Below are 14926 nucleotides of genomic sequence, written 5' to 3' on the forward strand. Positions count from 1 at the left end.
CGGACGTCCTCCTCGACTTTAGTGCGTTAAAACCCTACAACGTTTTCTCTTTTGCATCGACTAATACAAACCATTTAGCTAGAGCCGAGCACTCACATTCAACGAAACAACGCGATTCAATCGTGCAGTCAAGGAAATTTGTCATTGCGGCCAGGCTGATCACAGATGAAATCATCGCGACGCTGTCTACCTTGGCTCGACTACGGCGCAGTTTAGAGTTCGTGAAAATCCCCATTAACTCTTCCTAGGCATCTTGCTACTGATGGATCAGTAGTTAGTCTAATGCTATGAGCCGCTACCCTAAGCACAGTGCTCAAAACATAGTATATACCTCCAATCCCATACTTCTATGGAAGCTAAAAGCTTGCATAAAAGCTGAAAGCTTCCAGATCTTCCAAATAAGCCCACAGCTGTCATCTGGCTTTGATGTCATGGGGATTTGTCCTCTGTCTAACACCCTTCAGCATGTGCACGTCGTACATGCTGAAGGTTTACAATCAGTTGCTGCCACATTTAACATCATGCAGTTTGGCAGATTCCTCAGTAGTCTGGAGAAATATCCTTTGCGGTCATTAGCACTTTTTACAAATTTTTTCGAGAGCAACAATATTTGCAAAGCGGTAATTAGTGCATGCTTTAAATATTTCAAGTCGTTCTTGATTAAAACAACGTGGTCTACCTTGCTATAACAGGGCGCATTTATTATGAATACTTTTATTTCAGACGCGCGCAGAAGAGCTATTCTCACGATATTTGATTTGTTGCAGAAGCGTGCAGTCGATATTTGCAGTTTTCTTCTACTGCTGTTATACTACCACGGGGTCCCAGCGGCTGTTGGAAATAATAAAAAAAAATTCATAACAGTTTCCTTCCCATTTGTGAGCCCACATACAGAAACTCTTGAACAACGTTGTAGAAGCTGGGCTTTGAGGCGAAACTCCTGCAAAAATCTCGGACTGAAACGGAGGGCTGGCACGTCCCTCGGAAGAAGCAAGGACCTCGCGCATAGTGAAGAACAGCTGTTTCGACTGAGCAGAGCGCATATAGAGCCAGTTTTGTCGCAACAGTTATGGGAAAAGTTGTTCGCCGCCGCATCCCGGCCGCCGGACGCGAGCGCAAAGGAGCGGGAGGAGGGGTGCGTTGAACAGAGTTTGCGTCGACGGCGACTACGTCACGAGCGGCGGCGCACCGTGCGGGGCGCGGGCTCCGCAATCGACCTCACGGCCCCACACGCGGCTGTGCCTCCGCCACGTCCGGGCGCGCGCGCACGCTCTCGCACCGGCTGGGCCCGCGAGCAGCATGGACCCCGTCAACCAAAGTCTGACCAACGGCAGCCTGCCACCGGTCAACGCTTCGTCCGATGACGACGAACTGTACCAGGTGCCCGTGGAAATTATCGTGCTCCTCTCCTTCTGCTACGGAATCATCTCGCTTGTGGCCGTCGCCGGCAACTCCATGGTACTCTGGATCGTGGCCACGTCACGGCGCATGCAGACCGTCACCAACTTCTTCATCGCCAACCTGGCCGTGGCTGACATCATCATTGGGCTCTTCTCCATCCCGTTCCAGTTCCAGGCCGCTCTTCTCCAGCGCTGGGTGCTGCCCGAATTCATGTGCGCCTTCTGCCCCTTTGTCCAAGTGCTCTCGGTCAACGTGTCCATCTTCACGCTGACGGCCATCGCGCTGGACCGTTACCGCGCAGTGACGGCGCCGCTGCGGGCCCGCTGCTGTTCCAAGTTCAACGCCAAGGTGCTAATCGGCGTCGTGTGGGCCGTGTCGACGGCCGCCGCTCTGCCCTACGCGCTGGCACTGCGCGTCATCCTCGTCTACGACTCCGTGTCCGGAGAGGTGTCGCGGCCCTTCTGCATCAACGTCGTACTGCCGCCATTCGCATGGAAGGTGTACAACCACGTGCTCGTTGGCCTGCAGTACTTTCTGCCCCTGTGCGTCATCTGCTACACGTACGGACGCATCGGCGGTGCGGTGCGCAACTCGCGCACTCCCGGCAACGCCGAGACCGTACGCGACACGAACATCATCCGCAACAAGAGAAAGGTGAGCTTCCTCCGACCCATCTGGACTGAACATGTGCAGCACTTTGATTTGCTTGCTTCCGGAAACGGCTATGCCTCACCTAACTTCCTTTGGGGCAGCCTCCCTTGTAGTGGTCTCCAAGTGCATCAGATGCATTTGAAGTCCTAAAAAAAAAAAAAAAAAAATCAGTCTTGATATGGTGGACTACAAGGAAGGCCGACAAGTTTTACAGGTACCATTAGCGCAATCTTTAGGCGCTTACCTCAGCTACAAGGGAGGAGGCATTGTATGTGACTGAAGGTGCAGAAAGGAAATGATTCCGGTTTTGGGGAACCATACGGTACTTTAACTCAACTTGCGCGAGCGTCTCCGTGCAGAGCGGTGCGAAAATTATGTGGAAGCGTTCATGCGGCGCAAGAACGCTTCCATGTCTGCGCACTCTGCTCCATTTCATACCAGGGCGGGTATAACTTCAACCCGAACTTAACTCGGAAAGGTGAGACAAAGTTTGGGGACCTTCAGTTTTCTTCTTCGGCTTTCTCGTCGTCTACAGGCACGTGAAGAAAAAAAAAGTTAACTGGTGTACTTCAACATTACTCTAAAGCAAGTTTGTATATCCTTTCCGTTCTAACAAACGGCCCATGGGAGCTGAGTAGTCGCTTCGTCCACACAAGTGAGAAAGAAGTTTTAAAATGTGCAGTGTTAAACTGGAAAAACCTGAACCGCGGGTAAGAAATACGGAAAGGAAGAGTACAGTTTGTGAAAGGGACAGCTGTTGAATGCTTTGCGAGTGCGAACCCGCAGCGCTTTGTGGTTTCATCTGCGTCCCGCTTATTCGACGTGCGGAACCGGAAACCGCACAACGCTCTTCCCCGGGTGAACAAGCTAGTTCGCACTCAGCGACGGCAGCGAATTTGAAGAAGCAGTCCTGAAATGGCTCGGAACAAAAAGAAAAAAAAAAAGAGAGACTTAGAGAAGAAAGGAATATAAACCATTTCGGAAGTCAAACAATATTGGCAGCAGTAGGAACGGACAAAAGCGCAACGACTTGTTTGCCCCGAAAGAATCGATCATTTTATGGTTCATTGCTTACTTTTAATCGTTTCGTGGAATAAATACGAAAATTTTAAGAACTGTTGTTCATTAAGTGCAAGACCTCTTGGTTTTTTGTTGGCTCGTTCGCCCTGCGCTCGAGTTGTGTTTCCTGCCGGTAGCCTTCATCCAAAAAGTCTCATATCTCGACATAGAAAGTATACTAGCTGTGTCAGGAGCGTCGCTAATTTTGCACAAGTATGCCATGAACCTAATTTGTATTACTTGTGTAGTACATCGCTCACCACAGCCCGGCCGGAAATAATTACAGACGGGCGTCAAGAGATAAAGTACCGGTACGCCATCGCCAATATACGCATTGGAACTTATTTTGCGTAGGGCAAGTTTTTATTCACAGAAGAAAAGGTTTGCGTCTCCTCTTTCTTGACTTGCCAGACAAGTATATACAGTGTAAAATATTCGCACTGTATCTTTTCAAAAGCCGAAGCAGATGTTTTGAAAAAAATATATATATTACTATGCATATGTCTCGCGATCAATCCGCCTTCTCTGCGTGTCTGTGAATATAAGCCGGCATTAGGGGTGCGAGTAAATGTCGCGGTCTGCTCGGTACTTGACAAACATTACTTAATAAACTTAATTTTGAACTGTTATGGCAGAAACATATTTCGCCATCGCAATTTAGGTCGGAATTGTTACGGTGGGTGAACGCGAATAATATTTTAAAGGAAGCGGTCGTTCTCACTGCGTTTGTCGAAATTACCTTCCTCCTTTCTCTGCTACCACTGCTAAACTAAACGTGTCAAGCCGCGGAAGCGTTGCTCGCTTGGGGCTTGTAAAAGTGACGCTTTCGTAACGTGGAAAGATTTAATTCCTCCGTCCCGACTCTATACGAGCGACTCATTTGCGATGAGCCACGCGGCCGGCTCATCTATATAGTGCACTTAACCCTCGACTACGCTCGCTGTCCCGAAAGAAATGTCTTTCTCTAGTGGATCCGCTTCGCGAGACAAGGTACGGGTATGCCGCTGATGACTGCGGCTGTCGGCTCGCTCAAACTAGCAATTTACCGACGGGCAGTGAAAAGCAGCTCTGGGTTTAATGCTGCCGCGCCGTATGCAGGGAAGTGGGGCGAATTGCATATGTATAGTATTCTCGCTGATGCGAGGGATGATGATTTATTCTTCATAAGAACTCATAATTTTGTAGAAATTAATTTCATTATTGATATCAAAATCAGTAACGTTAGTGTAATAGCAGGGTGGGAAAACAAAGAAAGTGGCCAAAACAGCCAAAGTACAAAATGACAGCGCGTGTTGAGGTGATGCTGCTAGCGTTACTAATAAAATGCTGTTGTTTAAAAAGGGCATTAAAATAAGAAAAGGTTGTGACTTATGCGTTGCGGTAACACGCGTTAGGCAATATACGGGGTCAACAGCGTCCGTCCCAGCTGTGACACTTGATTGTTGGCTAGTTTATTTCAATCGGAGATGAATTCTTAAAGTAGTTATTACACAAGCAGAAAGGAGTTCCAGTTCGTTGGTGCGTCTTTTTTTTTCTTTGAACTGTTACAGGAGTGGATTTATAGAGAACAAAGATGCAAGTTAACAAAATAATACAAAAACTAGCAATCAGGTTTAAAAGGCAAGAAATCAGCATTCATAGGCGGACACAGAAGACGGAAGATAGCCAACTCTGGCCTTCAAAGCATGCGTTCAGACACGTCTCAGAGTATTCTTTAATACAGTCATACACTGGGTACATGATCGAGTGAGCAAAAACATAACCAGATGACGAAGAAAACAAATTGGCCAGGTCAATTATGTGGTCCTTGTTTAATTAATAAGTGCAGCAATTTATGTCCTCCAAAACAAGCATCTTTCACTTTCTTAATGGGCATTATACGTCGGTGGAGCTTTCAGTGCTCTTCGCGACCCCAGTTTTCGAAATCAGAGCCCAGAAGGATGGCAGCTTGCCGAAAAATATCTCAGGAATCGCTAACTGTTTCAAACATACCTCCACAGCATGTATAGTCCTCTTTTGCGAAAGCCTTCAGGTTTCTGACCATGATAACGATAAAAAACTATCTATATTAACCATCGCATTTTTTTTTTTTTTACTTCAGAAAAAACCACCCGGTGAGACCAGTTCACAGCGATATTAATGCGCGTACACGCAGTATATACGAACACATTCGGTGATGCCTTTACGTTCAGACGCGTCTCCGCATGCAAAAATAAACACGCGGGCTAACAAGTGCAATGCAAGCCACATCCCGTTTCGGTCTTCGCTGGAAGCGTATACGGGCGAACGCTGCCAGCTGCGCGGAAACCTGCCCGCGCGCGGCCCGCTTGCCAGGACATGGCCGACGCCCCTTCCTGACACTGTAATATATAGCCGGCAAACGCAAAGGACACGTTTAGTGCATGTTAACGCACACTTGCGCGTGCAGTACGCAATGCAAGCGAGACAGGAACACCAAACGAAGGTGCGCACGTCGCTAACGTCTCGTCTTTGACGCGAGTGCGCCCCAAGGTGGTGAGTCTCTCTTTCTTTCCGCTCTCTCTCTCTCTAGTACATTTTTTTTTTTTTTTTTTCATCTCACGAAACCACATCCAGTGTCTAATAGACCACATCGACAGGAGGCAGACAGCAAAAGAGCACTTCCGCCCTCGGGGCGGTATTTTCTCGGCTCTTGTGGAGAAGCTGCAAGCGCAGTGGCGCACCTGATTCGAGCGCTCTTCACTTGGCGCCTGGCGCACTTCCGCGCGCGAATCCCGCGACCGTGTTGTCGCGCGCGGCTGCTTCGCCATCCGGGTCGGGGGAGTAGCTGGTCGCCTGTGCTGGCGTCGTGTGTGTGACAATGCCCTCCCTCGCTCAATAAGCAGCCAGCGCTATCGCAGCTGGCGCGTTCTCGAGTTCCGCGCACACTCTCGGTCGGCAAATCGAACGTGTTTCGTTCGCGCCGTTTCGTGTAGGCCCGCGACTCCTTCGCTGCATTGTCTGTGGCGTCCTGTACGAAACGATCGCCCCCTTTTGTTTCTCGTTTTACTTGCTATTTCACATTTTGCTCTGGCGCGCTGTTTACGACTTTTGTAACAGCATTCGTCGTAGCTTTACGAACCGCGCGGAGTGCAGGTGGGGCATCGGAAGAGCCTTAAACGGCATCTTGTGTATTAGAAAGTGAAGCTTGCTCCGGAGTGAGGGAGAATTTTACGACACAAGAACTTCGGCACAGCATCTTGACAGCACAGCATCTTTGACGTTGAAAGTTCTCTTTCTACCGCTGTCGACGGCTGCTTTTGTTCCCACTCGCGCACTCCCAGAAGATCACGGGGAATATGTACATCGCCACTGTGCATAAGAAAATAGTGTGTCGTTGTTTACTCGATCAAGCAGCGAATAAGCGGTACGCTGCCTTCGTTGACACAATGGCTGTATACTCCGCTGCGTAGTGGGTGTCTGCACTTGCTTGCCCTGTGTCTGTTCGACACACTCAGCGTCTTAAAAGACGCAATAATAGAACGCGGGAATCGTATACGCATGTCAACCTGTGGAGACGATGAACTGGTATTCTTCTTGATGATGAGAAGCTGGGGCGCTCGATTTTCGTATTTTGAGGACAGCTTCACGTGCGACGCATAATACTGCAGCGTTGCGTCATATTCTGCGCGACGCATAAGGGGGCGCGATGCGACCGACGGCTTAAGAATCTGCGCGCCAATATGTCCTCATTGGCGCGCAGCATTTGCTGCGGATCCATCTTTCGGTGCTTCAGACATGAAATCAAAAGGTGCAGCTAAAAAAAAAAAATAAACGCTACCAAGAAAATTGCTGTAAAATACGTCTTTCGAAAGTTTTCAAACTGAAACCAAGCTATGCTTTTGCAAACCTTAATGTATTGGCGAAGCAGTACAAAAGGCCGAATGTGACTTGCATCGCGTATAGGTATAAAATCGCGCTTTACACATCCCACTTGGAAAACACGAGGCGTCTATTCTTTCAGAGTTTCTATGTAAAACCAATGCACACGTACGTGAAACTGTAGAGGAAGACTTACGGAAGCACTCTCAATCGTTATACACAACGCCGGTTGATATTTTTTTTTTTTTTTATGCAGATGCATTTCTACTCGCATTCTTGAATTCCGACGAGATGGCTTGAAAAACCGTTTGGAAAAAGAAAAAAAAAAAAAAAAAAAACTCGCCACCAATAGGTTCGTTCCGAACCCACGCCGAGAAAAAGAAAGAAGAAATCAACTTTCAGGGTCGCTAGGCCAGATCACTGCGCAATCTCGCTTTTTTTTGTGTGTGTGTGTGATTTACTGCCCCACCTCCGTAGCCGGTTTCTTCATGATATAAGCTGCCAGTCTTTCACGCTGCTCTTTGGATGCCGTCGTCTTCATCTCCTCTGACAGTGTTACGCTGAAGATGTTAATTACGCCTCCTTCATCCTGATAGAAGCTTGCAGAATCCGGTAAATAGTAAGCTAAACGTGGCAACACGTAGCAAAGCAGTCACTTCGTCGTCGCTATGCTGCTGCTGGTGGTTGTGATGACGACGGTGCTCTGAGAGAAGTAGGATAAGTTAAACGAAGCAAAACTTATAGCTAAACATGGCACGAAAACACTAAGAGAAGCAAACATTGATAATGAAGCCCTAAATTACGCTTCAGTACATATATCCGTGCTTATCCAAGATAAAACTTGGCTTTTTTTTTTTTTTTTTTTTTTTTACCGTTTGCAAGCATGTATTTTGAAAACCACGAGAGACGTCGGTGAAGTCTGTATAGGCGGGTTTTTGCAGCAAAGTGGACGTCATATGCGCATGATAGAGTTTGATTATTAGACAAATGATGAATTCAAACTGATTAAGCATTTTTTTTTTCTTTTTTTGCTTCGAGGGGCAATACTATATTGCGAAATATAAGGCTTTCAACATGAAAGGTGGCTCTGCCCTTAAAAATATCCAATGTCAAAACATGTGCATTTTAAAGCTCGTTGACTTGGGTTTCCCACATTGCGTAATTTTATAATAACGTGAATTCGCGTGGCAACGTTAACTGCTTCTGCATGATCAAGTATACAAACAGCGTCCGTGCTTGATGCGTTACAAGTGTAACAGACGCCACTTTCTGACTGTGAAATGCAAGGAATCGAACTCAATGAGCTTCGATATATGAAACCACACCCCCGAATGAAAACAAAATTGAAAACGGGGCTCACCTTCGAATGTTTACTGCCTTCAGCTTATAACAATAACGTTGCCCTGTAAAAAAAAAAAAAATACTAATAATAAGAAAGTGAAATTTATAAATATATTCGTGGATTTCACTTTTTGAGTTTTGAGACGATTAATTACCTATATAGAGTGAATTAATCGTCTCATCATTATAGTATATCACTTAGATGATTTCCGCCTTGCTCTGAAACCTATATACGCAGAGCACATAGACGTATTTCACGTATTTGACAAGATACAAGCATGTAAACGGTTAAAAAATGGCACTATTGTGCGCGAAGACATACCGTGGCGCCACCTCTCGGAAGCGCCCGCGTGACGAACTAAGTAGGCCGTTCAGTTGCGCGTCAGCATTACATTCATTTATTTATTAATATACACCTCGGTCTGGGCCTTTATAAGCTTATACAGAAGTATTAGACCCACGCAGCGCTTCACCGAATCGAGAGTTATCGAAGTTGCCCAGCTTCCACGACGCGCACCGGCTGCAGCATTGCTGCTGTTATGAGGAAAAAAAAAAAAAAAAAAACGGAACCTGCAGCTTTCACACAACCAGTCAGATGTAAGCGGTCACTGAAAAGGTAAAAGGATTCACATGCAAGAGCAGAGGACTGTCGGGAGTCTGACAGATGCTGAGCGCCATCGCATAGCGCCGGCGGAAGCGGTACCGTTCGCCTGCTCCCTTGGAAGTAGTAGAGCAGACAAATTTGACTGTGGATATGACATGGATCAATTTTTTAGAAAGTGTGAAGACGTGCATTTTACGCAGCGAATTCTTGCACTGGCATTATTGGTTATAGCGGATATTTGTTTCCCCGAGCACAGTAGTTTTCTTTTTTTTTTTTTTTTATGCATACCCTCCATTACCACATCACAACATATATGCAATGCTCTATCTTTCATTTGTTCAGGCTCTGTCATTTGAAAATACTACAGTACTGGACACGCTGTCTGAAACAACTCATCATGCATACCGCTGCCCCAGGCGGCAGAATCTTGTAGTTCCCTTCATTGAAACTTCCGTGTCAACGCGTTCATTTAGAATAATTTGAGACCTTCTGGCTTTCGCACAATGCTTCTTTTCTTTGAAAGCGTACTGCTCTATGAAGGAGCCAACATCTTTCCCATCCTTCCAGCAAAGTTATCGTTAGCCTCGCAAATGACAAGTGCAAATTAAAACGCGTTCGCCGTTCCTTCTACCGCACACCGAACTGTTTAGCGCCAACTCCATGGACGAAATCTTGCAAGCTGAGATGCGTGCTGCACACATAAAAATAATCACTCGCTTCTTTGCTCGTTCAAATCTTGATTAAGGAAGATTCTGTGAGGTTATGTTTCGGGTAGTAATGGGAGCTTGCTCCGGGTTCCCTTGCTTGCGTCCGGGTACAAAGTATATACAGTAACGGGCCCTAGCAACAGCTTAAATAAACTTCAGCAGCCTCAGTAACAATGCAAGATTAAAAAGTGCAAGGCTGGTACTGTTTATCAACCAAAACTACAGGAATAAACGCGACTATTAGCTTTTAAAATGCACAAATTCAATCGAGTGTCTGCTTCAGCAGCAGTAAAAGGAGTCACGTGATCCCACTTGCTCCCCTATAGGTCGACACTAGCACTGTTTGCGCCAGTGGTTGCGCTTGCGCCCAATACCTGATGTCCCAGCTAAATGAATAAGCACTTAAAGGAGACAAAATCTCCTAGTCCAGTGAAACCATCTTTGAGGCTGGCGTGGCCTAGTCTGCAGTACTTTGTTTTTGGCTCTCGAAACTTGATTATATTATAACGACTAATTCACATACCTTTAAATTATTCTCCTTGACGAAGAAAGCGTCCATAAATGCAGGAGTTGTACATGGCAGTGAAAAACAGCTGATTGAAATGTTTGCGCCAGGATACCGTTTACATTGGGTTCTTTTTTCTTTCATTTTCTGGTTTTGAAGATAACTGGCACAATAGCAAGAGTTCCAAGTGAGAGTGAGGTGAACTGAACGTCCCAAGATATGTCTCAGAAAACAATATTCGCTTTACTCTGCAATTATACCCTCGATGGGGTTTTGTGCGTGTACTAGGAGAGAGATAGGAGTGAGAAGCCGGACACGTGTCAGTTACCTTTTAAGGCCAGTAAACAAAGCTGAGTAAGCGCTATTGATGTAATCACTGAAGTCAGCTGTTTTTCAAGGCAGTCTACAACTAATGGATTGGCGTCTTGTTTCTCATGCGAAAAATTGAGCAAAGTTAGCTAATTTATCCTTACGGATTAGTGACTTCGGAGAAAAACATTTCTGCAGGGTAAGTCGCGCGACTCTCCAGAGTCTAGTTGGTTTCACTGACTAAGCGTACTAAGTTCTTTTTTTTTTGTCAAAGCTTTTTTAAACTTAGTTGGGACACCTGGGATAGAGCACTTTTGTTCGCAGAATCACGTCCGATTAATCTTCGCTTTTTATTCTTCAAATCTGAAAGCTTGTATACTTACGGTTAGATATATAGAGAATAGAGCCAGTGGAGTAAAGTGCCCCACTGCGTAATATGCAGCTCGGGAGCAAGATTCGCTCTTGCCAAACGTTCAAGGGGGCCAGCAAAATTTCTGGAAGACTACTTTGCTATTACATCCATTGTACGCACCAGGTGAAAGCTTTTAACAACCAGGCTCTTTCAATACATTACGGTTCCGGCAATGTTATGAAATCATTCTTTTAATGACGCGTCATATTATGTTTTCGGGAAATTTTATTGTGTTTGTAACGTCATTTATAATGCGACTTACTTTAACTTTAGTACCGATAGCACAGAACGCAAAGGCAAGCCGTTCCTATTGGTTCCTCAATTCGGAGTTCAGTGTAGAAGTAATATTTCGCTAGTGCAGTGCGGATACGCAGTCCGTTGGACGCACGCCTCTTATTGTATCGGGGAAAGTTAGTTAGTTGTACCTTTAAAAAAAGGAACAAAATCTATCCGCACTGCAAACGTAGAAATGGTATGACACCTGTCGCTACCTCCTTCTTCTCTTGCAGAATCCGAACACAGTGTACGAAGAGAAGCATGGACAGAAATGAGACAGCATGAGCTCATTTTCCTGTCAAGAGGCGAAATTGCTTGCGCCTGTCCTATGAATATGGTTTCAGTAATGACACAACGTAAGAAATTAGGAGACAAGAAGCGTGCAGAGTGGGTCAGAGAAAAAACTCAAGTTACTGACATTCTAGTGGAAATTAAGAAGAAGAAATGGGCGTGGGCAGGACATGTAGTGCGAAGAGAGGATAACCGATGGTCGCTTAGGGCAACAAACTGGTTCCAAGGCAAAGAAAACGTAGCAGGGGCGGCAGAAAGTTAGGTGGGCGAATGAGATTAAGAAGTTCGCAGAGGTCAAGTGAATGCAGCTAGCACAGAACCGGGTTAAGTAGAGAAATACGGGAGAGGCCTTCGCCCGGCAGTGGGTATAGTCAGGCTGATGATGAAGGAATCCGAACGTAACTTAATTACTGCTATCGTTGGAGCCCCTTCATTTTCTCTGCATTTTCAGTCTCGTATCATCCATTTCCTTTACATCGATGCAGTCCACGTGGGATTTTTCGGTTACACTGTAGGCTGCCATCGATGATAACGCAATTACGGCCACAACTTTTTTTTTTTTTTTTTTTTTTTTTTTTTTTTTTTTTTCAGAGCGGTGAAATGCAGAAAGAAACGAATCCTGACGAATCCGCGGTGATCAGGTATACAGAAATCTTTATCGAGAGGCGCGCAATGCGCTACGCGTTAGTCGGCACCTTCTTTGCTGTGATGAGTTTCGTCAGCACCGCAGGGGGATTTATAAGAAAAAGGATGGGGAAAGAGCGGTGCGGTCGGGTCTACAATGCGAGAAATTTGCGTAGAGCAACCGTGCTGAATGCTGTCTTCTCGACGAATCAAATGAAATAATTGTTGAAATACAAAGTTCAAAAGAGAACGCTCCCCCCCCCCCCCCCCTCTCCTTCCCCTGTCTAAGAGTCACCTACGGCATTGCATAGGCATTTCACCATCAGCACGGTCGACAATACTGGCCGCTTTTTTCGCGTAAGAGGACAGGACGACACGCACGCTGTCAAGCGCTTCGTCAATAATGAGATGGAAAGAACTAAAGTGATCATATATATGGCACTTCAGACATCGGTAGCGCTGCACGTGCAGATAGATTCGCTACATCCACTTGGAGACGCTGCAATTTCCATAAATCTGAATTGCCGAAGAGAAAGTATCCTCAGAAAGGAACGGCGGCGTCGGAAGCAAAATCCTTTCAGGGCAGCTTGAACTGCTCGAACTCGCCGGAACGTGGGCCTCGATCTAATGAGCAGTTATGAGTTGGAGCATTTTTTTTTCTATGCGCTTGCTTTCAAACGAAACATCCATGGTGAGTAGTTATTGCGTAACATACAGTCAACCTGCGTTGCTTGTCACCATCCTTTTATCTGTTATGAACCCATGCTAGGAACGAAATATTATCGTTCAATTCCTCTGTTGTGCATTACATAACATGTAAGACAGGGACGGAATTGATAGATCAGAGCCACCTCGAACGAATTAAGAAGATGTTGATGTTCACTGATGAGGCATAAAGCAAGACCAACAACGACGGGCAAAAAGCGAGCAAGAAAATAGACCTTATTCCAATTTTCGTCGAAATTTACGGCACTTCTGCCTCTCCTCTCGGTATGTCGCTATGACGCTTTCACGGCATTTCCGGTACGCAGCCCGTGTTCGGCCGATGTGCTACTCATCGCACACCATAGTGTTGCTTCCAACCTTATCTATTTTAAGGCGAAACCTTTTAATGCATCGTAGTTGTCAGCAGGGGCTGTCGGCAGAGGCTGTCGCACTTTCGAGGGAGATAGTTAAAAATAAATAAACCTTGCCTCCACCGGGAATCGAGCCTCCATCCCTTGGACCCCCAGCCGAGCGCTTTACGAACTGCGCCACGCTCAGGATCGTGAAACCTTCATCATAATTCCCCTTGTGGATAGCGGGATTCCGTGAGTGACAGATACTGCGCCCTTAATTTCCTGTAAACAATTTATACAACGACGGTGAACTTTGATGCGTTCAATGGAATGCCGGTTGTGTTCGACAAGGTGCGCGCGATGTACCGTCATGACTGGTCATGACGTCACGAGGCGATTCTTGCATATACGAAGCTGACCCCGCCGGGCGTCCGATCCAGGAGTCCGTGCGGCGCCTTTCATTTGCCGCTTCCTTGAACGCCGCACCAGACAGCAAACAGAAGCAGACCCAGATGTCTAGGAGGCGTTGGTACAGCAGGCATCAGCGGCGTTTCAAATTGATTTACAGGATAGAAAAGGCGCAGTATCTGTCACAATTCTCCGCGGACACATGCACCGCGCCGTAAAGGAAGGGAGGAAGGTGGGAGTGAAAGAAGAGATTGAGATAGATGTGCCCCAGTGGAGGGTTACGATCCACCGCGCTATAGTGCCTTTCGCCTCATCGCTCTTTAGTGGTCCAAAGTGCCCGCTAGAATTTTTTTTTTCGGCATTGCGGTGAGCTTTGGTTGTTGATTAGTCATCGACATTTGTTGACGCTGTTATGAAGCCATGATCCCACAAGAATGGAAGTATGCAGGAACAAAGCTTGGGAAGGAACCGTGAGTCAGCAACCTCGAGCCGATCTAACAACATGCGTGGGAGAGCAAACGGAGCAATTAGTCACATAATTACTGGGCGATTCTAGCATTTAACTCTAAGGAAACATTCAATAATGTTAAACAGCAAGTCATACTGCAAAAATTATCAAGCATTAAGCGTTGAAGAAGGATATCAGCATAAAGTTCTCAGCTAATGAAAAAGGAAATATAACGATATGGGAAATCAAGTCGAAATAGATCTTAATAGGCAGCAGGGGCACACCACAATGGATGGTGCTGTTATTCATTCAGTTATCGCGGAAGTGCGAGAGTTACCAGAAATATTAGCAGAATTAGAGTCGGTTAAATAAACTCTTTACGCCGACGATACCACAGCCTGGACGAGTACCGGCTCGGACAGAAAGCGACAGGCAAGGTCCCAACAAGTAGCTTACATGTTCATGGTTCTTGAACAACCTTTAATTGCGAGGCTTCTGAGGAATAATATTAGATACTTTTATGAACATATTCATAGAAATGGTCCAAGCTTCCGATGTACGACAAAAAATTTGCCTAAGTTTGTCCGGCGCTCACGACGAGTAATTAGGACTGTAAAGAAAAAAAAAACAAAATAAGCCAGGTTGTCATGAAAAACCGATGAGGCGAATATAGCAAAATACTAGGATCCTGGGATATTAAACAACATGCCCAAATATTACGTTCAAAAACTCTCCCCAGAAAATTTCAGAAATTTTGTGTATGCGCGGTGCAGCAGTACGCGGAGACATACGGATGAATTCTCGCCACAACCGTCTCAATTGATACTGATTATTAAGGGGAAAAAGCTCGCAGACGACGCAATTACAATAAGTTAAAATCAGGAGTGAACCAATAAGAATTGGCAATACGGTAAAGATACTATAGGCTCGCACATCCGCACATCCACGGTACTCGAAGAGCTCACAGACATCACCGACCTCGTGTTATAGGG

At 46.0% G+C, this 14926-nt stretch overlaps 1 protein-coding gene across 1 annotated transcript in view; it reads left to right on the plus strand.

Annotated features, from left to right (window-relative positions):
* The first annotated feature begins 1284 nt into the window (after positions 1-1284).
* The window catches only part of LOC146202969 (tachykinin-like peptides receptor 99D), a 249813-nt gene continuing 236171 nt past the window's right edge, over positions 1285-14926 (plus strand). Inside the window, exon 1 of the mRNA XM_084588464.1 lies at positions 1285-2055. Within this exon, the coding sequence (XP_084444590.1) occupies positions 1300-2055 (756 nt within the window). The 5' untranslated portion in view covers positions 1285-1299. The remainder of the gene's footprint in view (positions 2056-14926) is intronic.

The sequence above is a fragment of the Amblyomma maculatum genome, chromosome 1 (genome assembly GCF_055883805.1).
Source record: "Amblyomma maculatum isolate TAMU_Amacu chromosome 1, ASM5588380v1, whole genome shotgun sequence".
In the NCBI taxonomy this organism is placed as follows: domain Eukaryota; kingdom Metazoa; phylum Arthropoda; class Arachnida; order Ixodida; family Ixodidae; genus Amblyomma; species Amblyomma maculatum.